The 27,582-nt window shown below is 42.8% G+C and overlaps 1 protein-coding gene across 1 annotated transcript in view; it reads right to left on the bottom strand.

Moving 5' to 3' along the window:
• The window catches only part of KCNH7 (potassium voltage-gated channel subfamily H member 7), a 572,057-nt gene that overhangs the window by 154,166 nt on the left and 390,309 nt on the right, over window positions 1-27,582 (bottom strand). The window contains exon 6 of the mRNA XM_040357854.1: window positions 19,185-19,399. Coding sequence (XP_040213788.1) covers window positions 19,185-19,399 — 215 coding nt within the window. The remainder of the gene's footprint in view (window positions 1-19,184; window positions 19,400-27,582) is intronic.

Below are 27,582 nucleotides of genomic sequence, written 5' to 3'. Positions count from 1 at the left end.
AAACTGCGCTAATTAAAAATAAACAAAATAAAATAAAAGGCAGCAGCTTGCGTGCGATACACAGAACCAGAAATAGAAAGAGAAATAAAGCTGCGCCAACAAAAAATAAAAAACAAAACACAAATAGTGATGATAAACCAAGTCCACTCAGGCTCAGATATATATGTATATAGAGTCCCAATAAACACTTGGGCCTGGATTCACGTAAAGCGGAGCATCTTTGTGCCGGCGTAGCGCATCTCATATGCGCTACACCGACATAACTCTGAGAGGCACGAGCAGTATTCACAAAGCACTCGCTCCCTACGTTGCGCCAGTGTAACGTAAATTGGCTGGCGTAAGCCCGCCTAATTCAAAGTAGGAAGGAAGTGGGCGTGATCCATTTAAATGAAGCTTGACCCCATGCAAATGATGGGCCGAACGAACGGCGCATGCGTGCGCATGCTCAGAATCACGTCAAATTTACTCCCTAAGATACGACGTGAACGTAACCTACGCCCTGCCTCGTTGACTTACGACTTACGTAAACGACGTAAAATCCAACGACTGTTCCGTCGTCCATACCTTTGCATGGGTTGCGCCTCCCTATAGGTGTTTTAACTTTACGCTGGACGTTCGCCTTACGTAAACGGCGTATACTCATGCGACGGGCGCAAGTACGTTAGTGAATCTCTGACATTTGCATAGGCTCCGACAGCGTAGGAGACTTACGTCGGTCGGATGAAGCCACATTTCAGGCGTATCTTGCATTGAGACTCAGGCGCATAGATACGATGGCGCATTTGTGCACTTACGCGGCGTATCTACACATACATCGGTGTAAGTGTTACCTGAATCTGGTGTGTGTATGCAAATAAACGATCCTGAAGACAACACCACCGTGATCTCTTTACCAGTTTCCACACTGAAGTGAAGACCCACCACCGAGTTTAAAAGCCGCTTACCAGAGGGCAAGCTTGATTTGCAGTTGGCTATAGCCCAGCCGCGGCCTTTATTTTTAGTGGAATGACAGGGATACAGGTTCCAGGGAAGAACGTCGGGCGTGATCACAGGCTCATTCAGATGACATGGGTAGAGAAAGGGCGCACCATAGTGTAATTCCGTAAAACTTGTTTTTTTTTGCGAGAGATTAAAAGGTACTTACAAAAGCAGGTTTTTTATTTTTTGTTGGCACAACCTTATTTCTCTTTCTTTAAAGGTGCCGAACTGTGGATAGCAGGTGTGGAAAAATGTCGTGGCATCAGTAACAATGCCCCATTATTCAAGTGTCCCATTGTTGGTTTCAGTGGGCAAAAAAAAGCCCCCATAGTTGGTGTCAGTGGGAGGAATAATCCCCCATCATTGGTGTTAGTGGGAGGAATAATACCCCATCATTGGTGTCAGTGGGAGGAATAGCACCCCACTGTTGGTGTCATTGGGCAGAAAAGTGTCCCATCATTAGTGTTTGTGGGCAGAATAGTCCTCTAGCATTGGTGTCAGTGGGTGGAAATGTTCCCCATCATTGGTGTTAGTGGGAGGAATAGCCCACTATCATTGGTGTCAAAAGGAGGAATAGTACCCCATTATTGGTGTCAGTGGGATAAATAGTGCCCCACTGTTGGTGTCAGTGGCAGGAATTATGACACATTGTTATGGTCAGTGGGAGGAATAGTGCCCCAAGGGCAAGGTAAAAGCAAGCAAAGTGCTGCATCCAGCCCTGGGGCTGCAGTTTGGAGACCACTGCCCTAGAGGAACCCTTGCAATCATTTATAGTAATGAAATGACCTGGATCATTAGCCAATATGGAGGCTTAGGAGGCGGGGAGGGACACAAAGCACATATCCATAGCTGCTTACACAAATCTGGTGCAGTTGTGCTTAGAAACCAATCAGCTTCCAGGTTTAAGGTCGGGTTCACGCTGGTACGACACGACTGTTGTAAGACTGCGACATCGGTCCAACTTCGGTCCTACTTTAATCCGACTTGAATGAACAGAAATCAATTTTGCTCCGACTTTGAGATAGTCCGACTTGTCATTTGACCAATCAAAACAATCCCGGTGTGACATAAATTCCCTTTCCTGGTGCTGTAATCACCATGTCGGATGTCACAAGTCAGATGGTTAGGACGAGGACACGACTTAGATCAGACTTCAATGATATTGAATGGGCTGAAAATAGACTAAAATCAGACCAAAATAGTGCAGGAATCTTTTCTAAAGTCGGACCGACTTATGTCAGACCAGTTAAGACGGCTCTCATAGGGAATCATTGATTTGTAGACATGATGCGACATGTGCCCCCAAAGTCGGAGTGTATTTCACACCAGTTAGAACCGGGCCTTATTGTCAAAGCTTAATTGAACAAGCTGAAGTTAGAAGCTTACCATGCAGAGCTGCACCAGATTCTGAGTGCCCCAGTTTGAGTAAATCTCTCCCAATGATACTTAAAAATGTTATGTCCATTGCTTCTTGTCCTGCTCTGTATGGCTGATTCTGTGACCTGTTCATTTTGTAAATTGTACCTACCCTTTTAATAAGTTCAACAGACAAAGGAAGGGGAAAACTGTATACATGTACCGTTTGTATATATATATATATATATATATATATATATTTTGGTACTTACTTACATAAAATATAACAACATGCAGTTTTCATTGATTGTGCTCTAGAGGATGTTAATATGTTTATTGTGCTCCAAAAACATGCATTTAGCAAGCCATGCTAATATTTTGCCATTGTCATCATGCAGATTAGTCAGCCTCATAAAAGACGCTTGCATTACTTGCAACACTAACAAGGTCGTTCGAGCAGCTCAGCCATGTGTAACACAACATTTCCAACTATATACTCAAGAGGCAACACTTGACACAATGAGAAACACCTAACAAACGGCTTGTCCTTAAGTGTACTTTGGACCTTGTCCACTTCGAGTTGTCTCCTGGCCAAAACCCAGCTGGTGAATGAGCAAATGTTTCATAAGATATTCGTCACTGGCCAGCTCACTGAGATGGAACACCGATGAAAATGATCTTAATGTTTCTGTGAATCTGCCAAAGTACAGTTGGGAGATTCTGCCAGAAGAAACATTGGAACATCCTACTTTGTCTTTCAGTCATGTGTAGCTTTTATCAGAAACAATAACAGCCCCCGAGAGTTCCACATTAGTGATAATGGTGATGTATGAATGTTCTAGTAATTATGTCCATAACTAGTGTTATCAGATGAGATCCCCCCTCTACCCTGCAAAATGGTCCCTAGATGAGATACCTTCTCATTTTGCCAAGCAGTCACTTGTGGTTTAACCATTACTATTTTTTGTAGTCACTTCTGCGTAGAGGTGCATGTCCCCTCTAGCTACTAGTGACCCCGTATCGTGGTACTATACTAAGATGCCCACATCTGAGCAACTAAGGTGCTAATAACTCACCTACAAACTAACAACTCACAGTGGCTTATTGAAATTGATCCTGCCTTCACTTTCTCTTAAAACTAAAATAAGATAGCAGCCAAATAGAGAATTCACTGTTTTCAATGAGTCATCTGACTCATAGGAGTTGATTTACTAAAGGCAAATAGACTGTGCACTTTGCTCCAGATCTTAGTAAATGAGGTAAAGCTTCCCTTTGCAAAGAATACCCAATCATGTGAAGGAAAATAATGAGCAGCCAGGCAGGCGTGTTTTTTTTAAAAGTGACAGCGAGTGGGGGGAGAAGATCCCCTGCTTGCTGTTCTTAGAGGCAGCAGAGCGGGCAGTGGCTGCAGAGGGTTAAATGTTCCACTCTAAAAATGGGTGGAATATGTAACATGTTCCCAAAGGTGGACTTTTTCTTAAAAAATATTAACACATATTGATAAGCTTATTTACATCAAGCAGATTCCTTATACAGTTACAAGAAAAAGTATGTGAACCATTTTGGAATGATATGATATTCTGCACAAATTGGTCACAAAATGTGATCTGATCTTCATATAATTCACAACAATAGACAATCACAGTCGGCTTAAACTAATAACACACAGAGAATTAAATGTTACCATGTTTTTATTGAACACACCATGTAAACATTCACAGTGCAGGTGGAAAAAGTATGTGAACCCCTAGACTAATGACATCTCCAAGAGCTAATTGGAGTGAGGTGTCAGCCAACTGGAGTCCAATCAATGAGATGATATTGGAGGTGTTGGTTACAGCTGCCCTGCCCTATTAAAAACACACACCAGTTCTGGCTTTGCTTTTCACAAGAAGCATTGCCTGATGTGAATGATGCCTTGCACAAAAGAGCTCTCAGAAGACCTACGATTAAGAATTGTTGACTTGCGTAAAGCTGGAAAGGGTTATAAAAGCATCTCCAAAAACCTTGCAGTTCATCACTCCACGGTAAGACAAATTGTCTATAAATGGAGAAAGTTCAGCACTGCTGCTACTCTCCCTAGGAGTGACCTTCCTGTAAAGATGACTGCAAGAGCACAGCGCAGACTGCTCAATGAGGTGAAGAAGAATCCTAGAGTGTCAACTAAAGACTTACAAAAGTCTCTGACATATGCTAACATCCCTGTTAGTGAATATTCTATGGACAGATGAAGCCAAAGTTGAGTTGTTTGGAAGAAACACACAACACTATGTGTGGAGAAAAAGAGGCACATCACACCAACATCAAAACCTCATCCCAACTGTGAAGCATGGTGGTGGGGCATCATGGTTTGGGGCTGCTTTGCTGCGTCAGGGCTTGGACGGATTGCAATCATCGAAGGAAAAATTAATTCCCAAGTTTATCAAGACATTTTGCAGGAGAACTTAAGGCCATCTGTCCACCAGCTGAAGCTCAACAGAAGATGGGTGTTGCAACAGGACAACGACCCAAAGCATAGAAGTAAATCAACAACAGAATGGCTTAAACAGAAGAAAATACGCCTTCTGGAGTGGCCCAGTCAGAGTCCTGACCTCAACCCGATTGAGATGCTGTGGCATGACCTCAAGAAAGCGATTCACACCAGACATCCCAAGAATATTGCTGAACTTAAACAGTTCTGTAAAGAGGAATGATCAAGAATTACTCCTGACCATTGTGCACATCTGATCTGCAACTACAGGAAACGTTTGGTTGAAGTTATTGCTGCCAAATGAGGTTCAACCAGTTATTAAATCCAAGGATTCACATACTTTTTCCATGGTGTGTTCAATAAAAACATGATAACATTTAGTTATTTGTTTGTTATTAGTTTAAGCAGACTGTGATTGTCTATTGTTGTGACCAATTTGTGCAGAAATCCATATCATTCCAAAAGGGTTCACATACTTTTAATTGCAACTGTATATTGAAAGGGCAATGCATTCCCTTTAAAGTTAATCTGTAATTACAGGAAAATACAGGAAATGCTATTGCTGACCTCCTTCTAAAAATTCTAGCTACCAGGCTGCCATGCTGACCTCCTGGTTTTAAAACATTAAATTGTCTTTTTTTTGTTTATAGCGCAAAAAAAAAAAAAAAACGCAGAGATGATTAAATACCACCAAAAGAAAGCTCTATTTGAGTGGAAAAAGGGACATCAATTTTATTTGGGTACAGAGTTGCACAACCGCACAATTGTCAGTAAAAGCGACGCAGTGCTGTATCGCAAAAAATGGCCTGGTCATTAAGGGGGCAAATCTTACGGTCCTTAAGTGGTTAAGACCAAATAAACCTTCAGTTTAAAGCAGTTAAATACATTACAGGTACATTAAAACAAAATGTGCATAATGCTTTACAGTTCATTTTTCTTTTTAGAAAGCAGCCATAGCCTGAGTAGAAAAGCCTTCTGTCCCCTGCCAGCATGTTATAGAGGAAGAACACTTTCTTGCTGTGGGGAAGCAGTAATTTCCCTGCAGAATTCAGACATGTCCCCTGCTCTCTGAGCTAGAGCTCGTCAATAAGCAGGAATAATGGGCCTGGCTGATTGTATAGTTCTAGGTCTAAGCCAGCTGGGAGCATGTTGGTCAGTTGCAAGGAAACCACTGCTTCCACACAGTGAGCAAGGGTGCTTCTCTGCAGCATGCTGGCAGGGGACAGTTTTTTCTACTTGAGCTGGTGCTGCTGTGTAAAGAAAACGAACTGTAAGACATTGAACTTTGTTGGCCTTAAAGGATAAGTTTCACTTTCTTTTACAGTATTTAGTTCCCAATGGGACAGAGTAGTACTTTGTTTCATCTTCGTAACGCTAACAGCGTTGTTGAACAGGGCGCCTCCCCTTAGCACATGGCCACCAGACATCACAGTAGGCAAAGAGACGGCTGCTTTGCTAGCTACTGTCTGTCTCTGGTTTCCAGCACTTGCCTGAGGCAGGCATGACCCGCATAGCTTTCCTCTGTATTCCTCTTGCCAGTGCTTGCCTTGGGGAAGTGCTGGGAGCTGGAGACAGTGCTTGTTAGAAAAGTAGCTGTCTCCTTGCTAGCGGTGTTGGGGGGGGGGGGGCATCCTCCCTAACATCACATGCAGATGGGATAAAGTAGTACATGTATGTTGTCCTTTGGTAACTAAAAACTGAAAACATAATAATAAATTATACTATTTCTTTAAGTTTACATAGTATAACTTTAGCTGTAGCTGTTTAAGTGCATCAAAACCTTCTAGGGTACTCAGATAAAAAAAATAAAAAAAAACGATATCCGTGAAATCTGTCAGCATCTGTGACACTATGTTAATTAGACTCCATATATAATTAATTAACGTGACAACTTTAATGAGAACTTTCTACATTTGTTGAATTAATTGTCATGTTTAAAGGGCTGTCACATTGGGAGCCTTGAAAGGAATGAATGACCAAATGTGCAGAAAAGTGTGAAATTCATTTGTGACTTGATGCAGTAAAGGAAATCTTATACCAACATCAATCACTCCGTGCCCTGAATGGAAGCGACTGCCTTGTGTTCTACAATTGTCTTCCTGTTGTTAACATGAATGGTTCAGGATAATTATTCATTGCAAGAGGCCATCATCTATAACACCTGAATATAGAGTACATGACGGCATTGTTTTGAATAGGTGGTGCATACTCTGTACCCAATGCCAGCTAAGACCTCTAGATGTCCTAGTGACCTGCTACTAAGTGGAAGTGTTTCCAGTCATTCGCAGAAGTATAAACACCATGTAATTAAATCTCAATTCCCAAATGTTTCTTGCCTACATTAGAAAGATATGTGAAGAAATAAGGAAAAAAAGTGATTTCATATGTGTGTAGCGCTATACCCTGTAAGAGCCGCTAGATATATTACCCGGATCTTCTATTTCATCTCCTATAGCCAGGCACACAATATTTTCATCCACAGCCAGTTGCACACTTACTTCCGCTCGTTTCTTCAATAATCAGTCTAGGGCTTCTGGTTGTATTTGGTACTTTATTGTAGAACTTGGATAGGGAAGGGAATGTAGTGGGATTCAAATTCAGCTAGTTACAAGGACAGCTTCTTTAACTGAACTGTGCAGACTGTACAAATAGGAGCAAAGCCTATTGCTTGCAGAAGGACTCAGGCCTCGTACACACGACCGAGTTTCTCGGCAAAATCCAGCAAGAAACTTGCTGTTTTTTTTTTGGGCCGAGGAAACCGGTCGTGTGTACACTTTTCGACAAGGAAACTGTCGAGGATCCCGTCGAGCCAAAAAGAGAGCATGTCTTCTTTTTCCTCGACGGGAATGGAGAAATTTGGCTCGCCGAGATCCTCGACAGCCTAACAAGGAACAATCAAGGCATAGATGATTGACGTGCGGATAGCCGAACTGGGACTCGACTCTATATGGCGCCTGCGCGGTATAGACCCGAGTCCCAGTTGGGCTATTTTCGGAACGTGTGACGCGCCTTATCCGCACGTCAATCATCTACGCCTCTTCATAGGAACGCCTACTCCCGGCGAGAGTGAGAACCTGGAAGCCGGGTGAGAAAGAACTATAAGACGGTACAGCGGGAAAAATAAATAAAACATACCAGCATACTGTACATGTCGGAAGTATGCTGGATGTAATGGTATATAATTGTTTTAGGGTGAACCTCCGCTTTAAGCAGACAAGCTAATGTGGTTTTACCTACTGATTTCCTATTAAGCAGGAGACCACACTATGAACTAGCTACCCTCTAGCACCTACCTAGGAGGGTGCTACATGTGTTTTAACAATTTATGCATTAGTAAAAATCTTTAAAGTAAATCTAAAACTTAAAGTTTTTTTAAACTCAAGTACAAAAATCAATAATATTGCAGCTTACCGGTCAGTAAATGCTGTATTATTTTTTCGCCTTTTATTTTCACCTGGCAATTTTACCATTAACACAATTTTTATCCTAGGGTGACAACTGTACTAAGCAGTGCTGTCACCCAACAGCATCGAATGTGTTAGGACTACATAACACCCATCTCTTATCAATAACAGGGGTGTTTAGTAGTCCATAGAGATAACAGGCAACAAAGCTAACAGTAGACAAAAACAAAGAAGCAGCGCTCTATGGCTAAAGCATAAATACTTGTAGACCTTTGGCAAAGTAAAAGGTTAATTTATTGCACTTATGATAAATGAACAACTATCAATGATAAAAACTTGCAAAGGTTGCAAATAGCATTCATGGAAGCATATAGCCAATATAGATACTGATATAAGAAATTGCTATTAAAACAAAGGTACCACTATGATATCCGGGTGGGGAAGGGTCAACATCATTCAGTCAGCTTGTGGGTTGTACATGGAAAGGGATGTAATGATCCATGTGGATAACAATAGAAGCCCGGTAAACAGAGGTCAATGGTTGCGTCACCACCCTCTACCTCTTGGCTGGTGGCCAGGCTCTGTTGGTGTCCAGGATAGAGACCGCAATGGCGGAGCACCCTTGTGGAAAGCAGTGAGTGCTGTAGCTGGTCGCGGGTGTGAGCCACGCTAAGCAGCAGACAGCGTGGTATGATGTCCACTGCTGAGGAATAGGACCGGGAGAGCCGAACAAGCTGGCTGGAGCCGGGTGCACTGGATGACATCAGAGCCGCGCCGGAAACAAAGGGAATCAGGAAGCCCATCTGTAGTGGTGAACCGGAAGCTCTGGGTTGCCGTGGCTTACATGTTTCACACGCATGTGCTTTTTCAAAGTCCAAAACATGTACCGTCCCTTTGCTTCACCTCCTACCCAGTCCCAAGTACCACTTCTTTTAGAGAATACAGAACCAAGTATCATTTTGTGGTGCTAAGTAATTTGTATGGAATTTGTTAAAGATAACAAGAAAAGCAATAAAATACAACCCCCCCAGAAACAACAGATCTCCCCAACAACAAAAGAACCCCGCAGCAAAATACTTCTCCAGCAATAACAAATCCACCCCAGCAGTCAGCATTAATTGACTCTCCAGCAGCCAGCAACAATTGATCCCTCACTAAACAGTAAATCACTCCCAGCTACAATTGACCCCCCAACCCTCCCAGCAACAAATGATCCACTCAGCAACAGTAGATTCCCCCAGAAATAATAAATACCCCAGCAACAAAATACCCCCCAAGTAACAATAGATCGACCAAAGCAACAATAGACCCTGCAGGCAACAAAAGATCCCCAGCATCAATAAACCCTCCAGCAGAACGCAACAATAGACCCCTCCCTCAACAATAGATCTCTCTGAGCAACAATAGACCTCCCCTGCAACAACATATCCCCCCAAAACAACAGAACCTCCAGTTCACCCCAACACCCCTTGCCATTACATATACTCAGTGATGAAGGTGCCGGAACTGCGTTCCCCCGCGTTCCAGCTGAGAAAAAGCACTGCATTGCAGATTTGCTTTATAAAAGCATAGACTGCATTTTCTACCACATCACTAAGCAGAAACTTGCACGCAGAAATAGAGTTTGGATTCAGGTTAGTGATTTGTTTATTAAGGAATCCAGGATGAGAAGGATATCACTGAAGCAAGCAAATGTTAAAAGCCTATTTATACTATCACATTACCGCAATGCACGGTATAATGCCGCGTACACACGATCGGAATTTCCGACAAGAAAAGTTCGATGTAAGCTTTTGGTCGGAAATTCTGACCGTATGTAGGCCCCATCGGACTTTTTCTGTCGGAATTTCCGACAGGAAAAATTTGAGAGCTGCTTCTCAAATATTCCGATGGGAAAAGTTCTTGTTAAGTTCTTGCTAAGTTAAACTTAGATATAGCCTATATACCATGCAAATACAGACTTTGTGAAAGTCATTGTCATTGGAAAATTAACCACTTGCCGACCGGCTCGTGTCAATATACGTCGGAAAAGTGGCACGGGTGCGCAAAACCACGTACCCGTATATCACGCTGTCACCCGTGGCTAGCGGGTGCACGCGCCTGGCATCCACCACTGTAGCATGCCCGCGGGTCCCGCATACTCAATGTCCGCCGGTGGCCCGCGATCGTGGCACAGACAGGCAGAACAGGGAGATGCCTATGTAAACAAGGCATTACCCTGTTCTGCATAGCAACATGAGAGGGATCTACTGCTCCCAGTGATCAGGAGCATTGATCTCGGTCATGTTCTAGTGAGCCCATCCCCCTACAGTTAGGACACACTGAGGGAAGACAATTAACCCCTTGATCACCCCCTAGTGCTAACCCCTGTATAAATGTCAATGGTCCCAAGATAGTGTCAACATTGTCCGTTCTGTCCTCCGTAATGTCGCAGTCACAATAAAAATTGCAGATCGCCGCCACTACTACTATAATTAAAAAAAATAATAATAATAATGTCATAAATCTATCCCCTATTTTGTAGACGTGATACATTTTTCGCAAACCAATCAATTTACACTTATTGCGATTTTTTTACCAAAAATATGTAGAAGAATACATATCGGCCTAAACTGAGGAAGAAATTTGTTTTTTAGATATATTTTTGGGGGATATTTTTCAAAATTGATGCTTTTTTTTTTGTTTATAGCACAAAAAATAAAAACCGCAGAAGTGATCAAATACCAACAAAAGAAAGCTCTATTTGTGGGAAAAAAATATGTTTTGTTTGGCTACAACGTCACACGACCACGCAATTGTCAGGAAGGGGGTAAATACTTGTGGGGCTGAAGTAGTTAAAGAGCAGCAGCACACTGGTGAGGTCACCACTCTGCTCTCAAACTGTACAGCAGAACCTGAATGACATTCTGTGCTGCTATTTCTTCTCCCAGTCCTGAATAGCAGATTGTAGGTATTGCAGCACTTTATTTTGTTATTTGAATTATTATTATTAATTACTATTATGTTTTACAGGATCCAATAGTGGCATCAGTTTGCACAGTGCTTTACAAGATAAAGGCAGACCATTGCGTTACAATACAATACAAGACCAGGCGTGCAGTACCACAAGGCACAGTACATGGGTTGATACGGTACCATGCCATTCATTCGATATGGTACCCAAACAAACCTTCCTGGCAAGCTGTGCTGCTGTGTACCAGAGGACAATGCACTAGCATAGGGTTGATAATTATAAACAAAAAATAGTGCTGAAAATACCCATTTTACACTGACCTACATGAACAATGTGGTAATTTGTTATTATCCACTGTGCAACTACTGGAAGCATAAGCTTAGAGGTTGCAAGGTGCTATAAAGACAAGTATTGTACGCACCGGTAGAATTTATAAAAACAGAAACATGAGCACACACTGCCTATGGGGAATATAAAATGAGGTCATATTCATTCATGGGCACTTACAATCTGTACACAGTATACAGCCAATTAAAATATACCACTTCACTCAACACAACGAGCCCATGAAGCCAAAATAAAAGTTTACTCAGAGCAAATAAGATATTTACAGACATATCTATTAGATTTTAGGAGCTTATCTATAGCTGAAGATATCCAAAATGAAAGCTGTGAGGACAGAGATTTTCTTACACACAACTGATATCTTGAGCTGTAATCTCATGGCAGGGGATGGTCTCATAGAACCAGGGATGTGCAGTCAGGGGAGGCAGGTGAGGCAGGGCCTCATCTGCCATGAACATTAAAAAATTTTTTTTTTGAGCTTTGAGGGTCGTAGCTTGCGACCCAGGGTGCATGTACCCCACCACTGGGTTCTACCCCACCACTGAGTTCCTATGACATATGGTTCCAGAGATGTGGTGCTCCTTGCGCAGCCTGTTAGAAGCTAAATACAGAGCAGTCATTTTAAACACAAGCCGACACACTCTGCTTGCAGGCTGAGAGGTTGAGCTCATAGTGCCTCTCCTCACTTCTTGTCAGAGGTACTGAGCTCAATGAACAGCTTGAAGTCTCAAAGTCCCAGCTGTCCAATAAAAATGCTGCAGTGGAGGCACGCCTCTCACTGCAGCGTCATAGAAGGGGCATGTGTCTAAAAGACACATGCTCCATTCCAGCCCAGCCCTCTTAACTACAAAGAAAAAAAACCTGTTAATTTACGCGCAAATGTTTTTCTCATACAGTTAAGAGGGAAAAACTGATTCTGTTGAAAAGGTACGGTTATATTCAAGCTAAATCATATATTTATATGCTATATGTTATAACATAATAATTTATTATTGATCTATTTACTATGCAATAACTGGTTTGGAGTTATAACTTCAAACTTCAGTAATTTTTCCGTTAAAGCCGCGTACACACGATCGGTCCATCCGATGAGAACGGACCGATGGGCCGCTGTCATCGGTTAACCGATGAAGCTGACTGATAGTCCGTCGCGCCTACACACCATCGGTTAAAAAAACGATCGTGTCAGAATGCGTCGACGTAAAACACAACGACGTGCTGAAAAAAATGAAGTTCAATGCTTCCAAGCATGCGTCGACTTGATTCTGAGCATGCATGGATTTTTAACCGATGGTCGTGCCTACTAACGATCGGTTTAGTCCTATCGGTTAGGAATCCATCGGTTAAATTTAAACCAAGTTGGCTTTTTTTTAACCGATGGTTAAATAACCTATGGGGCCCACACACGATCGGTTTTGACCGATGAAAACGGTCCATCAGACCGTTGTCCTCTGGTTAACCTATCTGTGTACGAGGCCTCAGCCACCTTCTTGAGTACAGATTTTGAAAATATATAAAATTACCTTAAAAGCAATATATAATAATTATTTGTATATTACTTAAAGGGGTTGTTAAGGATTTTTTTTCCTCTAAATAGCTTCCTTTACCTTAGTGCACTCCTCCTTCACTTACCTCATCCTTCGATTTTGCTTTTAAATGTCCTTATTTCTTCTGAGAAATCCTCACTTCCTGTTCTTCTGTCTGTAACTCCACACAGTAATGCGAGGCTTTCTCCCTGGTGTGGAGAAAGCCTCTTGAGGGGGAAGGGAGCGAGAAGGAGTGTCAGGACGCCCACTAACACACAGCTCCTTTTTCTATCTGCAAAGTAGAGTGTCCTAACTTGTCTGCTCGCCCCCTCCCCCCTCAAGAGGCTTTCTCCACACCAGGGAGAAAGCCTCGCATTACTGTGTGGAGTTACAGACAGAAGAACAGGAAGTGAGGATTTCTCAGAAGAAATAAGGACATTTAAAAGCAAAATCAAAGGATCAGGTAAGTGAAGGAGGACTGCACTAAGGTAAAGGAAGCTATTTAGGGAAAAATTCCTTTACAACCCCTTTAAAGGAAAACGTTTTTTCACCTTAATGCATTCCATGCATTAAGGTGAAAAAAATTCAGAGTGTACCGGCTCCCCGTTATACTTACCTGCAGGGCCGATCCGCCCATTAGGCTCACTATGCAAACTGCTTAGGGCCCCGCAAAGCTGCGGAGGGCCCCCCAAATTACTAGAGGCCCCATCTGGTGAGAAGTCATTTTCGGCCCCTCACCCCGCTTCTCAACTCGCTGGATGCATGGGAGAAGAGGTAAGAAGTCAGCACCCCCCGCATCTCACTTTAATGTAAGATGTAATTTCCGACAACAGAACAGGGTTTAGCACCGGAAACACCTTTTGAAAGATAAAAAGTGCATTTTATATACAACTATATAGATCAGACCAAAATGAGGAACAAATGAGGGGGAAAGAGGGGGAGAGGGACAAATCAGGGACAGTCCCTCAAAATCAGGCACAGTTGGGAGCAGGGGCAGACTGACAACTCATGGGGTCCCCGGGCAATAGGAGATTATGGGGCCCCTGGGCAATAGGAGATTATGGGGCCCCCCGGCAATAGGAGATTATGGGGCTCCCCAGCAAAAGATTATGGGGCCACACAGTATACACATACACATACAGTTTACATACACAATATACACACACAGTATACACACACAGTATACATACACACAGAATACACATTCACACAGTATACACACACACAGAATACACATACAAACACTTAAAAGGTACTGGAGAAGCAGGGCAGCTATAATCTTGGGATTTTTTTTTTTTAAACACAGATTTTTTACATACTGTCCCTGGTTTTACTGAGGCTGGCAACCCTTATGGGGCCCCCTAGTTGCATGGGGCCCTCGAGCAGCGCCCAAGTGCCAGAATGGTCCGTCTGCTCCTGGTTGTGAGCTATGCATATTCTAGGTGAGGTCTTACTAATGATTTTTACGGGGGTAAAATGATATCTCTCTCTCTACAGTCCATACTTTTTTTTAATACAAGTGAGGGGGTTCTGAATTCAGAGGTGAGAACAATCAGCGGTGAGTACTACAAATAAAGTTATGGGGAGAACTTCTGATACCCGGATCATTCCAACCAGTCTGCAAAGTTAAAGCTGTTTTCCTTATTCTCCATTCAGAACAAATTGGTGGTTCTTAACTATCTTATACATAGAATAAATTGGGTTTACAGCTAACATTGTTCCCAATTTTAACTTGATTGCTGAACATAGAATGAATTGTAATATATTTATAGTAAATTATGAAGTGGTAATAATGAGGCAGTTAATTAGACTGATGATAAATACAGACATTTGCTATTTTAGGAGACCACATTTATAATTCATTGGCCCCGCAGATACTGCATTCAGTATGTGGACAAAGAATGACTTTCACATGACAGTAATCGCTATGGCCACGATTCAGGAAAGTGATTACTCTGCTTAGTTCTCCTGCTGTTGCTGCGACACGAGCACAATCTCAGAGGTAAGGAACGCAGCACATCTTAGCTGAATTACCTTGACAATTTGTGGCCGAAAGCCATTTTCCCTATACAGCACATTGTCATCTGGGGAAAAAATTGACTCTTCACAATTTAAAACATCATTGTTGGTCTAGTTTCGTGAGATATTAATTCCTCTTACACGGGACTGCCAAGTGCAGTCACATAAGGCAAGCCATATAAGACAGCGTTCAAAGGAAAGATAAAAAGCACTGTGGCTAGTAATAAACTGTTATACAGCTGAATGTATTGTGTACAATGCAAAGTTTCTTAAAAGAGAAGTATGGGATTCACTTTTTTTGTGAATCATAGTTACCTAGCTGGATGCAGGATTGGCCCGATGCTGCATCTGTCCCCCACTGGCTCTACGACTGAGAACCAAACACGCAATCACTCGGTTCTCATAGTCACCGGCTCTCCGCTCTACCCCACCATGCTCAATGGAGCGCTTGGCTGTGAAGGGGTACGAGCAGCCGGCTCAGGCTCTCAGTAGCTTGCTGAGAGGCTGAGCCAGGTGCCGATCCAGGAATATGGGTGGATCTTGACCATATGGTTGCGACCTTTCCTCAGCCATGGACTAATTCTGTGATGTCATGCGACAGCTCCCAAAATTCACAGTAAAGCTCGGTAAGGAGCCCCAAAATTTCTGTTGGCTGTCCTGCTATTAAGTCATGTAAGTTGCAAGATGGATAGTACTTGTTTTTCCAGCACATCCCACAGATGCTTGATGGATTGAGATCTGGAGAATTTGGAAACCAAGTAAAGACCTCAAACTCATTGTTGTGTTCCTCAAACCATTATTTAATCAAGCAGAGTGGCAGGGGGCATCATTCAGATGAAAGAGGTCACTGCCGTCAGGGAATACTATTTTTATGAAGGGGTGTACATGGTCGGCAGCAATGTTTAGGTAGGTGGTACATGTCAAATAACTTCAATATGAATGGCAGGACCCAAGGTTTTCCAGAAGAACATCTCAACATGTCTCCTGCTGTTGCCGGTCAAATCCTGTGAGCAGAGATGGGAGAGGGGGCGGGGCTGAGCTGAGCTGCACTGTGTATGTCTATGGATGCACACAGCGTGGCTCAAGTATGAGCCCCCAGATGTGCCCCCATAGCAAGTGGCTTGCTATGGTGACAAACCAAGAAGAGAAGTCTTCTGTGAGAAGAGGTCAAGAGGGGAAAGAGAAGACACCAGCTGGTCGCAGTGCTGGATCACTGACAGGCTCAGGTTATATATTTAAAATGACCCAAATAACGGTCTCCTGCAATAGAAGAGCTATTCTACTCCCCTCTCTGACATTTTTGTTTTGCTCCAGTCTACAGCATCCTTCAGACTCTTTGACACTTCCAGGAATGTCGGAAGCCTGTGTCCCCTCTGCGTGTTGTGGTACTATCCTGCCTACATCACTTCTGTGTCCTGTAGTGATATAGGGGTCATGGGATGGAACCACAGCATGGGCCTCTGTTAGGATTTTTTTAAAACAACTGACAGGCTTTGACAACTTCATTTTCACAATGCAATGTTCTAGTAGAAGTTAGGATCAGTTAAACAAAAGACAAAAAAAGTTTTACTGTGGACCTGCCTACAACAATATTTGCGTATGACATATTAAACATAAGAAATTCTCTCCAAATTGTGTATTTTTAAAATCACATTTAGATGTAAAGCCATGAAAAGTAAATGTTATCACAATTTCTAATTAAATTATGAATACATTAGCAAGAGTTTTATGTTACACAGGAAACGAACAGCATCTTAAATTGCGTATTTATACTTTAATGAATATTTATTAGGATGTCTGTAGCTGTTAAAAAAATGAAAAACAAAATTAGCTATTAAAGTAAAACTGTGTTAAAAAATAGAAGCAGACACCCTCTGGAGCCCCAACTTCTCTCTCCCGGTCCTATCTGTAGCAGAATGGAAGCGATTTTAGTGCCAACAATACCCTCACTGTGGCTGCCCTCTTACTGCTAGGCATGCTCCCTCCCCCATGAGACGAGACTTAGGCCCCGTACACACGACCGAACATGTCCGTGGACCAGTTTCAGCGGACTTGTTCGGTTGTGTGTACGGCCTATCGGACAGGTTTCCAGCAGACATTTGTCCAGCCGACCGTTTTCCAGCGGACAAAAATTTCTTAGCATGCTAAGAAACATGTCCGCTGGAAGCATGTCTGTCGGACATGTTCGGTCGTCTGTACAGACTCACCGTACATGTCCACTCGGCCGAAAGCCCTCGAATGCGTCGAAGTGATTCGACGCATGCGTGGAAGCATTGACCTTCCAGGGCCGCGCACGTCGCCGCGTAATCGTCGCGGCGACGGCGCGGCCACGTTTGATGGTGTGTACAACCATCAAACAGAAATCCGGCAGCGTACTGTCTGCTGAAAACGGTCCGGCGGACCTTTTTCAGCGGACAGTCCGTCCGTGTGTACGAGGCCTCACTGTATACCTTGCAACTGGGTACATGGACACCAAGCACATGTTCTACCATTACCTTTTTCAAAAGAGGATTACTTTAAAGTGGTTCTAAAGCCTGAAGGTTTTTTTTACCTTAATGTGCTAAATTCATTAAGGTAAAAACACCTTCAGTATACTGCTCCTCTCAGCGTTCCCCCTTAGTCCAATCTCCATCCAGAGATATGCATAAGAGCAGTGGCTCTCTCCCAGACAGAAAGGCAGTAGCAAGAGCCATTGGCTCCTGCTGCTGTCAATCACAACCAGTGAGGAGAGAAAGGGGGTGGGGCTGTGCTGCGCCCTGTGTGCCAATGGGCACATACAGGGGGCTTGGGATTGACCGCGTGCAAGGGGCCCCCGAAGCAAGCAGCTTGTTAATGGGGCACAGCAGGTAGGAGGAGCAAACAGCGCATTGGGGGACCTGAGAAAAAGAGGATTGGTGCTGTGCAAACCATTGCACATAGCAGGTAAGTATGACAAGTTTTTTATTTATTTTTTATAAAATGTGAAACGTTACAATTACGTTAAAGTGTTGTAAAGTTTTTTTTTATATATATAATCATGTCATATTTAACTGCTCTCTGATTTTGCACAGAGCAGCCCCGATACTCCACTTCTGGTGTTCCCTGCTCTGCTGCCAGTGCTCCTTGCTCCTCCTCTACTCTGAGTGCCCCCATAGCAAGTTGCTTGTTAGGGGGCTACTCACGCTGGGCTCTTCAAACATACTGCCATGAATGCACTCTGGATTATATGTTTACTTAAATAACATATACAAGTAATAAGAAAACAACATAAAGATCAACTTATAATAAAATATATATATATATTATAGTTTGAGTCCCGCACAACTCCTGCTTCATCACTTTACCACTAAGTAGGATCCTTTATGCCCTTCTTGTGACAGCGCAAACATTGCTTTTATGCTCCTGCACTCTGCCAACTCCCAAATGCTTCATTTAGCTTTAGGGCGCCTCACGACTTCTGAGCTGAATAACTTCCAGCACCAGCACTGTAAAATGTGGTGTTGCAGAACTGGAATTAAAAATATGACTTGCTTGCAGCTGGAGCAATGATAGGGGAGTCTAAATGACCTATTCCACATGGAAAGGGTGGCATCAGAGCGATGCTGCATCCACCTAGGCAAGTGTGTATTTTTTTATTTCATTTTTAAACCCATACTTCTCTTTTAACCCACGGAAATCTGTTCATCCATAAAAAGGCTAGATAGTTGTGTTTGTCACTCATGCCAAAGGTTCCCAGTCCTCATCTCCTATTCAGCCACTCATATGCCCATCCACATGTCCTGTCTGTTTGTGCCCTGGCAAACTTAAGTGAGTTTTAGGAAGAATTGATGATGTCACTAGGTGGGCTGATTGGTCAATCTTCAAGAGGGAACAAAGTACGGTAAGTTACATGTTTTTGGCTGCACTGTTAGGAGCTAGAGGGATGTTTGAGGAGGGTTATATTGCTTGCCAAGAGTTGGGCTTTAAACAAGAAGCTGATGGGATCAGAGGAAGGTGATTACTTTAATTAGCAAATTACAGCAAACCCAGACGATCCTTCAAAAGGGTCTAAACAACTCGGACAGACCACATGCCATCCTCAGATTTAAACTTGAAACATCTAATCTTACAAACACACCTTTTTGATAGAACAATTTATCCATCTACATTCTTACCTGCGTAACCTTCTCTGTAACATTGTGCGTTCGCTCCTTCACCTTGGGCGCTATGATCCCTTTTTCCGATGAAGGTGGAGAGGATGTCTTTTTATCAGTTTTTACATCTGAAAAGTTTAGTGTAAGTTGAGGGATTTTGTTGATGGTGCTGTATTTGTTCAGGTTTGAATCAGAAGTCGATCCGAGAAGGCTTGATTTGATATGATTAAATGGGCCTGAAAGCAGTCAAAGACAAATATAACCAAGATATTAAAAAAGGCCATTGTAAAACAAAACACGGAATAACATGAAGCTCTGAACAGGTTTTCATGTATTAAGATGCCAAGGAGAGATGGGTAATATTTATTTATGGTATATTAGTAATGAAGACTAAGTATTTGCCGAGGATTCCGCAGAAATGGAACATTCAAGCCTGGCAAAAGGTAAAGGTGAAAAGTGTAACTAAATGTAAAAATACTGTAACGCAGTTAGGTAACCAAAAACCACCAAACAGGAGGTCAACTCTAGTTACATAGTTACATAGTTACATAGTTAGTCAGGTTGAAAAAAAGACACAAGTCCATCCAGTTCAACCACAAAAAACAAAAAATAAAAAAACACAGTAAAATCCTATACACCCAACTCCATACCCACAGTTGATCCAGAGGAAGGCAAAAAACCCCAGCGGAGCATGATCCAATTTGCTACAGCAGGGGAAAAAATTCCTTCCTGATCCCCCGAGAGGCAATCGGATTTACCCTGGATCAACTATACCTACAAATCTTAGTACTCAGTTATATTCTGTACATTTAGGAAAGAATCCAGACCTTTCTTAAAGCAATCTACTGAGCTGGCCAGAACCACCTCTGGAGGGAGTCTGTTCCACATTTTCACAGCTCTTACTGTGAAAAAACCTTTCCGTATTTGGAGGTGAAATCTCTTTTCCTCTAGACGTAAAGAGTGCCCCCTTGTCCTCAGTGATGACCGTAAAGTGAATAACTCAACACCAAGTTCACTGTATGGACCTCTTATATATTTGTACATGTTGATCATATCCCCCCTTATTCTCCTCTTTTTAGTTAAACATGAAAGGGTTGGGTTTGGCCTCAGTCAAGGGACATGGTCTATCTGATGGGTGGTCCTAATCTTTATCCCAATATATATCTTGTGCAGATGATAACCTCTCTTACTAAATGCTTAGAGTTGTCTCTATCTTTATTTTTAAAATGGCCCTAAATACAGGCCAAGCATGCCCAGGTTTTGAGAAACACCCTATCGTTAAATATTTGCAAGGATTTTTCAGCATTAAAAGAAAAAATCTCGAAAGCAACCCCACTTAGAGCTATAGTAAACAACCAGTTTTTCCATGGTATGAAAGAGAATGTGCATACCCTATGTGAAAGCACTGGGCCAATGAGGGAAGTCCATAGCCTTGTGTGAGCTGCCATTTCATGACTTGCAGCTTACATAAGACATTTAGCTGGATTCACGTAGGGCGGCGTATTTTTGAGCTGGCATAGCGTATCGTATTTACGCTACTCCACTGTAAGTCAGAGAAGCAAGTGCTGTATTCACAAAGCACTTGCCTCCTAAGTTACGGTGGGGTAGTGTAAATGGGCCGGCGTAAGCGCGCCTAATTCAAATTGTGAAGAGGTGGGTGTGTTTTATGTAAATAAACCATGACCCGACGTGATTGACTTTTTTAACGAACGGCACATGCGCCGTCCGTGGACATATCCCAGTGTGCATTCCTCCAAAGTACGCCGCAAGGACTTATTGGTTTCGACGTGAACGTAAATTACGTCCAGCCCCATACACGGACGACTTACACAAACGACGTAAAATTTTCAAAAAAATTTGAGGCGAGAACAACGTCCATACTTAACATTGGCTAGGCCAGCTTTTTGTTCGACTAACTTTACGCCTGAAAACGCCTTACGTAAACGGCGTATCTATACTGCGACGGGCAAGCGTATGTTCGTGAATAGGCGTATCTCGCTGATTTACGCATTCTAGGTGTAAATCAGCGTTCATGCCCCTAGCGGCCGGCGACAGCTAAGATACGACGTCACAGGCCGTCGTATCTTAGCTACATTTAAGTGTATCTCAATTTGAGAATACACTTAAATGTACGACGGCTTAGATTCAGAGTTATGACGGCGTATCTGCTGATACACTGGCGTAAACCTCTCTGAATCTGGCTAATTGTTTCCACTCCCAGAGACCGAACGGAGCAGGAGTGAAATAAAGGTAGTTAATGAATCTGTAGATGTCTGTATGGACAGTTTCAATCTAACTTTCAATCTAATGCTGCATACACACGACCATTTTTCACAATGTGAAAAATTACATTTCTTTTTTATGGTCATTAAAAACGATCATGTGGGGGCTCCAGAGCATTTTTCGCAAACGTTAAAAAAATGGGCATTAAAAATTTAGAACATGCTCTAAATTTTCGCGTCATATATCACGTTGTCGTTTTTAACTTTGTGAAAAATAGTCGTGTAGGCTTTAACGACGTGAAAAAAACATGTATGCTCAGAAGGAAGTTATGAGACGGGAGCGCTCGTTCTGGTAAAACTAGCATTCATAATGGAGATAGCACATTCATCACGCTGTAACAGACTTCTGAAAAGCGCAAATCGTCTCTCACCAAACTTTTACTAACACGAAATCAGCAAAAGCAGCCCCAAGGGTGGCACCATCCGAATGGAACTTCCCCTTTATAGTGTCGTCGTACGTGTTGTACGTCACCGCGCTCTGCTCAAGCATTTTTTTTTCACGATCGTGTGTAGGCAAGGCAGGCTTAACAATAATCGGGTTGAAAAAAAGGTCGTTTTTTCTAGACCATTAAAAACGGTCGTGTGCACGCGGCATAAGTTCCGTAAGGTTTCTGACATCCATGTATAACACTAAAGTATCTCTGAAATATACACATTTTATATCTGATGACCCTGCCACAAAGACAGTAATCTCATTTTCTGTACTGGGCTGACAATGCAGCCTCTGCTGCCTTGAAATCTGAGCTCTAACCTGCTATACTACAGAACCCCTCACCCTCTCCTTATTTCCATAGCATTAGGTGGATGTCTTCTGTAATCCAGAGGTGTAACTAGAACATCCAGGGCCCAGGTGCAAGAAACCATGAAGGACCCCCCTGACCCACCCCTCCATCCAAGCCCTGCTTCCTGCATGCCCCCTGTGAAAAGCATCCAGCGCAATCAGAATGGCCTTTTACCATGTGATCAGCTAATCACATGTAAACAGACTTGCTGGTTATCAGCAGCCCTTTTCTCCCACACTGTGTCTGTGTGAGGAAACGAGAGCCGTTAACCAGCAAGAATGTTAGTAAATTGTTTACACTGATAATCAGTGCAGCCTATCAGTGCTAATCAATGCCACCTATCAGTACTGTATTTGAGTGCCGCCTATCAGTGCCCAAAAAATTCCACCTATCAGTGCCCATCAATTGTGCCCATCAGTGCCACCTATCAGTGCTCATCAATGCTGCCTATCAGTGCCCATCCACGCTGCCTTTCAGTGAATATTCATTCTGCCTATTCCGGGCCCATCAGTGCAGCCTATCAAAGTTTATCAATCCCACCTATCAGTGCCTCCGATTAGTGCCCATCCATGCTGTCTATTAGTGTTTATCAATCCTATCTATCAGTGCCCATCAGTGCTACCTATCAGTGCTCATCAATGCCACCTATCAGCATCCATCAGTGCCACAGCACAGTGGTGTAGTGGTTAGCACTTTCACGTAGCAGCAAAAAGGGTCGCTGGTTCGAATCCCGACCACGACACCATCTGCCTGGAGTTTGCATGTTCTCCCTGTGTCTGCGTGGGTTTCCTCCAGGTACTCTGGTTTCCTCCCACACTCCAAAGACATGCTGGTAGGTTAATTGGATCCTGTTCAAATTGGCCCTGTATATATGTGTGTATGACTGTATGTCCCAAGCATGTCAAGATCCTACAGGGTAAATGACCGCACCAGCCAGGAAGACACTGGGCCAGATTCATGTAGATCAGCGGATCTTTAGATCCGCTAGATCTATGTGTTTTACGATCCGCCGGTGCAATTTAGCGAGGCTAGTGCATGATTCATAAAGCACTTACCTCGCAAATTGCACCGTCGGATCCTAACTCCCCCCGGCGGAATGAAAATTCCGCGGCTAGGGGGAGTGTACAATTTAAATCAGGCGCGTTCCCGCGCCGATTTAACTGCGCATGTGCCGCCGGCGAAAAAGCCCAGTGCGCATGCTCCAAATGACGTCGCTAGGACGTCATTGTTTTCGGCGGCTAGGTTACTTACGGCCATCCGTGATCCCGACGGACTTATGCAAACGACGTAACAAATTTAAAACTCGGCGCGGGAACGTCGGCCATACTTAACATTAGCTACCCCTCATATAGCAGGGGTAACTATCCGCCGGAAAAAGCCGAACGCAAACGACGTTGAAAAAGAGCGACGGGCGGGCGTACGGACGTGAATCGGCAGTTCTCCTCATTTGCATATGCGACGTGTAAAAAAAAGCGACGACACCTAGCGACCGGCGGGAGATTACAGCCTAAGATTCGACTGGTGTAAGTCACTTTTACCAGTCGGATCTAAGGGAGATCTATGCGGAACTGATTCTTATGAATCAGTCGCATAGCTCCGACCGTGGGATCTCACAGATCCGACCGTCGGCTCTCACAGATACGACGGCGGATCAGGAGATCCGCCGTCGTATCTCTTGATGAATCTGCCCCACTGGCTGCAAAAAGCGCCTAGAGGCGATTCAGTTTGCATGTGTAGCGCTATACAAGTAATTTATTCATTCACATATCAGTGCTCATTAATTCCACCTATCAGTGCCCATTCATGCTGCCCATCAATGTTTATCAATTCCACCTATTAGAGCCTATCAGTGCTCATCAATACTGCCTATCATCATCCACCAGTGCTCACCAGTGCCTATCCGTGGCCATCAACTTGGCCTATTAATGCCCATCAATGCTGCCTATCAGTGCCCATAAATTCCACCTATCAGTGGCCATCAATGCTGCCTATTAGTGCCTCCTATCAGTGCATATCGATCAAAGCTGCCAGCTTCCCCAGCAGGGGATTGAACTGCGCATGCTCCGTTTTGAAATTTCCCGTCGTGCTTTGCGCGAAATGACGTCGCACCGATGTCATTTTTTGAACTTAGACGTGAGTTACATCCTTTTCTATTCACGGACGACTTACGCAAAAATAAAATTTAAAATTTGACGTGGGAACGACGGCCATACTTTAACATGGCAAGTCTATCTATACGCCACAAAATAGCAGCTTTAACTATACGCCGGGAAAAGCCGACTAGCGACGACGTAAGAGAATGCGACGGCCGCGCGTACCTTCGTGGATCGACGGAAAAAGCTAATTAGCATACCCAACGCGGAAAACGACGCAAACTCTACCCAGCGGGCGCCGAAGTATTGCACCTACGATCCGAAGGCGTACGAAGTCGTACGCCTGTCGGATCGAAGCCAGAAGCCGTCGTATCTTGGTTTGAGGATTCAAACTAAAGATACGACGCGGCAAATTTGAAAGTACGCCGGTACGTCAGTAGATACGCCGGCGTACTTGCTCTGTGAATCTGGCCCAACATTTTTTTTAGTTGTGGACAGAGAGGAGAGGGATTAGAACACATATCAGCTTGTATTGCTGCATGTGTCCCCGTTAGAGAGAGTCACCCTCTCTATGTCTATTTACAATTATCATTGAAAGTAAAAGAAAATGTAAAATTTAGAGTTCTCCACAGAATAGAGGGAAAGAGGGGAAATCTTCCAATAGGGACAGTAGTTCTGGTGACCTTTGGGTCTCCAAGGGATTCCCTTAATTTGCAAGGATTTCCTCTCACTTCCTTACTATGGGACAGAAAGTGAAGATAAATATCCCCAATGGAGCACAGATGGCAAAAAATTAACCCTCCGTTACTCTATCTAAGATGCAAAAAATAATTGCCTATAGATTTACTTTAAAACTGTTGTGCTAAAAAAAAGAGATTACACAGACTGCTGAATGGCTCAGAGAAGGGATACTAGCCGAAAGGCAAAACTACCTGTTTTGGTGAATTATATACTTGCTTGTAAGCAATGACAGTATGATTTTCAACCAGTGTCAAAAGATGCTCTCTTTAATAACGTTTTATTTTTAATTATCTAATAATTACAAAAATACTAAAAACTGTCAACAAACTTAAAAAAAGGGATAAACTTTTACATAGTCTAAGCTTAATCTGATTTTCTATGTTGTCTACTGAAGCAATAGAGCTATCTTTTCTTAAAAGTACAGGAGGAGATACAAGATTTGAATGGAATACTTGGTTCCAGTTGTTGACACTACCAACACTAACTGTCCTTCAAACCACTGCATGGTCATTGAACATTGGCTAGTCCTTATAAACAGCGTTATAATCAGTCAAGCAAACCCATTGTGGAAAAATTAATTATTTCCTAATGTTCAACTCTGGACGACCCTTTACCCAATTGTCCCCCTACCCCGTAAGAGGCATACTGTATGTATTATTACCTGTCTTCCTGTCTATTTGGCTGTTGTCAGACAAAACAGGAAGTGAGGTGAATTCCAACACAGGAAGCAACAATAACAGGATTAGTAGAACAAGGAGGGTTTTGGGGGCTTTTTCATGTTGTTGTTGCATTCTGTGTCTCCATGAGGGATATCTACCCTTACTTCTTGTTTAAGTGAGAGATGTTTGGCAGAACATGAAAAAAAACACTTACAGAATTCAGGCCCAATCTACTCAATAGGGTCAAAGACTGCATCTAAAACTTTACAGTTGTTCCAACTCCACTTCTCTTAGTGCCACCCAAATCTTTACTTTAAGTACTGTACTGTATATAGTGGGATAGAATTAGAACTTCTGTTAAGTTTTTGCTGCTGTGTACCCATTACGTAGGTATCAGGGTATCACTAAAACAGGACGTGAGGGGAACTCTCCTCATAGGTGACACAGACAGCAAAAAAGCAAACAGAAGGCGCCTTTAAGTTCACTAAACAAAAGACTTTAATTGCCCAAAAGATAAAATACACATTCTAGAATTAAAATTAAGCAAAGCTCATCATGGTAGGTAAGATAGGAAGTCCAGCGACAGGTGGTCCCAGAGGTAGTCCAATTTGAAGCTTGATGGAGTAAGTCCCAACCGACCACCAGAGGGGGGCCGCAGGAGAAAGCACCAGGAAGGACAACCGCACTGCCAGGACCCGAAATGTGACATCAGCAGAAGGCGCACGGGCCAGGGTGCAACGCAGGTGCCCGGATGTGACGTCAAAGGGGCAGGGTGCATTTCAGAGCATCAATTTGCTCCTTACTTGATGAGCCTTGCTTAATTTTAAGTCTAGTAAGTATATTTTATGTTTTGGGCAATTAAAGACTTGTGTTTACTGTACTTAGAGTCGCCTTCTGTTTGCTTTTTTCTGTACTAGAGTATTGCTTCCCTCTTGGAGTGCTGCCCAAGTGCTGTCTCAGACACCTGTTTGGCTGATCTGCATCCATCCCACACTGTGGACATCATCTCTGGCCAGTCCTGTTATCCAGGGTGCCCTACATTCCTTTACCCTAACACAGACAGCAGTACAACCCTTATGATCCAGGGACAGAAAGTAAGGGAAACATCCTCAACAAAAATAGATAAATATCTTATACTGTAGAGCACTGTATGCAAAAAGAAAACAAAAATGGCTTGAACTATTAAATTAGTGGCCACCTTCTAAAAAACATAGGGGTGCATTAACAAAAAAAAAAAATCACATAGGAATTTGACCAATGAAAGTACATTCACTTTCATTCTCTGCAAATAAGCCACAAATTGTTATTAGGCTCTCTGTGCTAGACAAATGTTTTTCATTGATTTAAGATTGAAAATACCACATTTGGCCACTAGAAGAGTCCTCTAATGGCCAAAACCAGTATTTTCGAATTTAACCAATAAAAAACATTTGTCCAACACAGGAAATATAGTAATAATAAGGTACATTTTTAGCCCCATTCATACAGAATACATGTATCAAAACTTTAACTTTTTTTTATTTTTTTAACAAATACACCCATTGATGTATTTGAAGTGTTCAGTAAAGTTTAGTTTAATTCCACTAGAATAACAAGGACTTAGCAATTATCCTGAACAAGTCTCCAAGCAATTCCATGACTCACTAAAATCGTTGATTTCATCAAAGTCTCTGTTTGATGAAGACATTGAATTGAGGGATACATTTCATTAGCCATGAAGCGAAAAACTTTGTGTAATAAAATAGCTGAGATAGCCAAGGAAAATGTAAAACCATGAGCTAGAAAGCTCCATTGATCTTGGAGAAATCAAGATCACTTTAATTGATCGATGCAGTTTAGGCACATTGGGCCAGATTCTCAAA

The sequence above is a fragment of the Rana temporaria genome, chromosome 6, assembly GCF_905171775.1.
Source record: "Rana temporaria chromosome 6, aRanTem1.1, whole genome shotgun sequence".
In the NCBI taxonomy this organism is placed as follows: Eukaryota; Metazoa; Chordata; class Amphibia; order Anura; family Ranidae; genus Rana; species Rana temporaria.
This window is presented reverse-complemented; position numbering and strand designations above follow the sequence as displayed.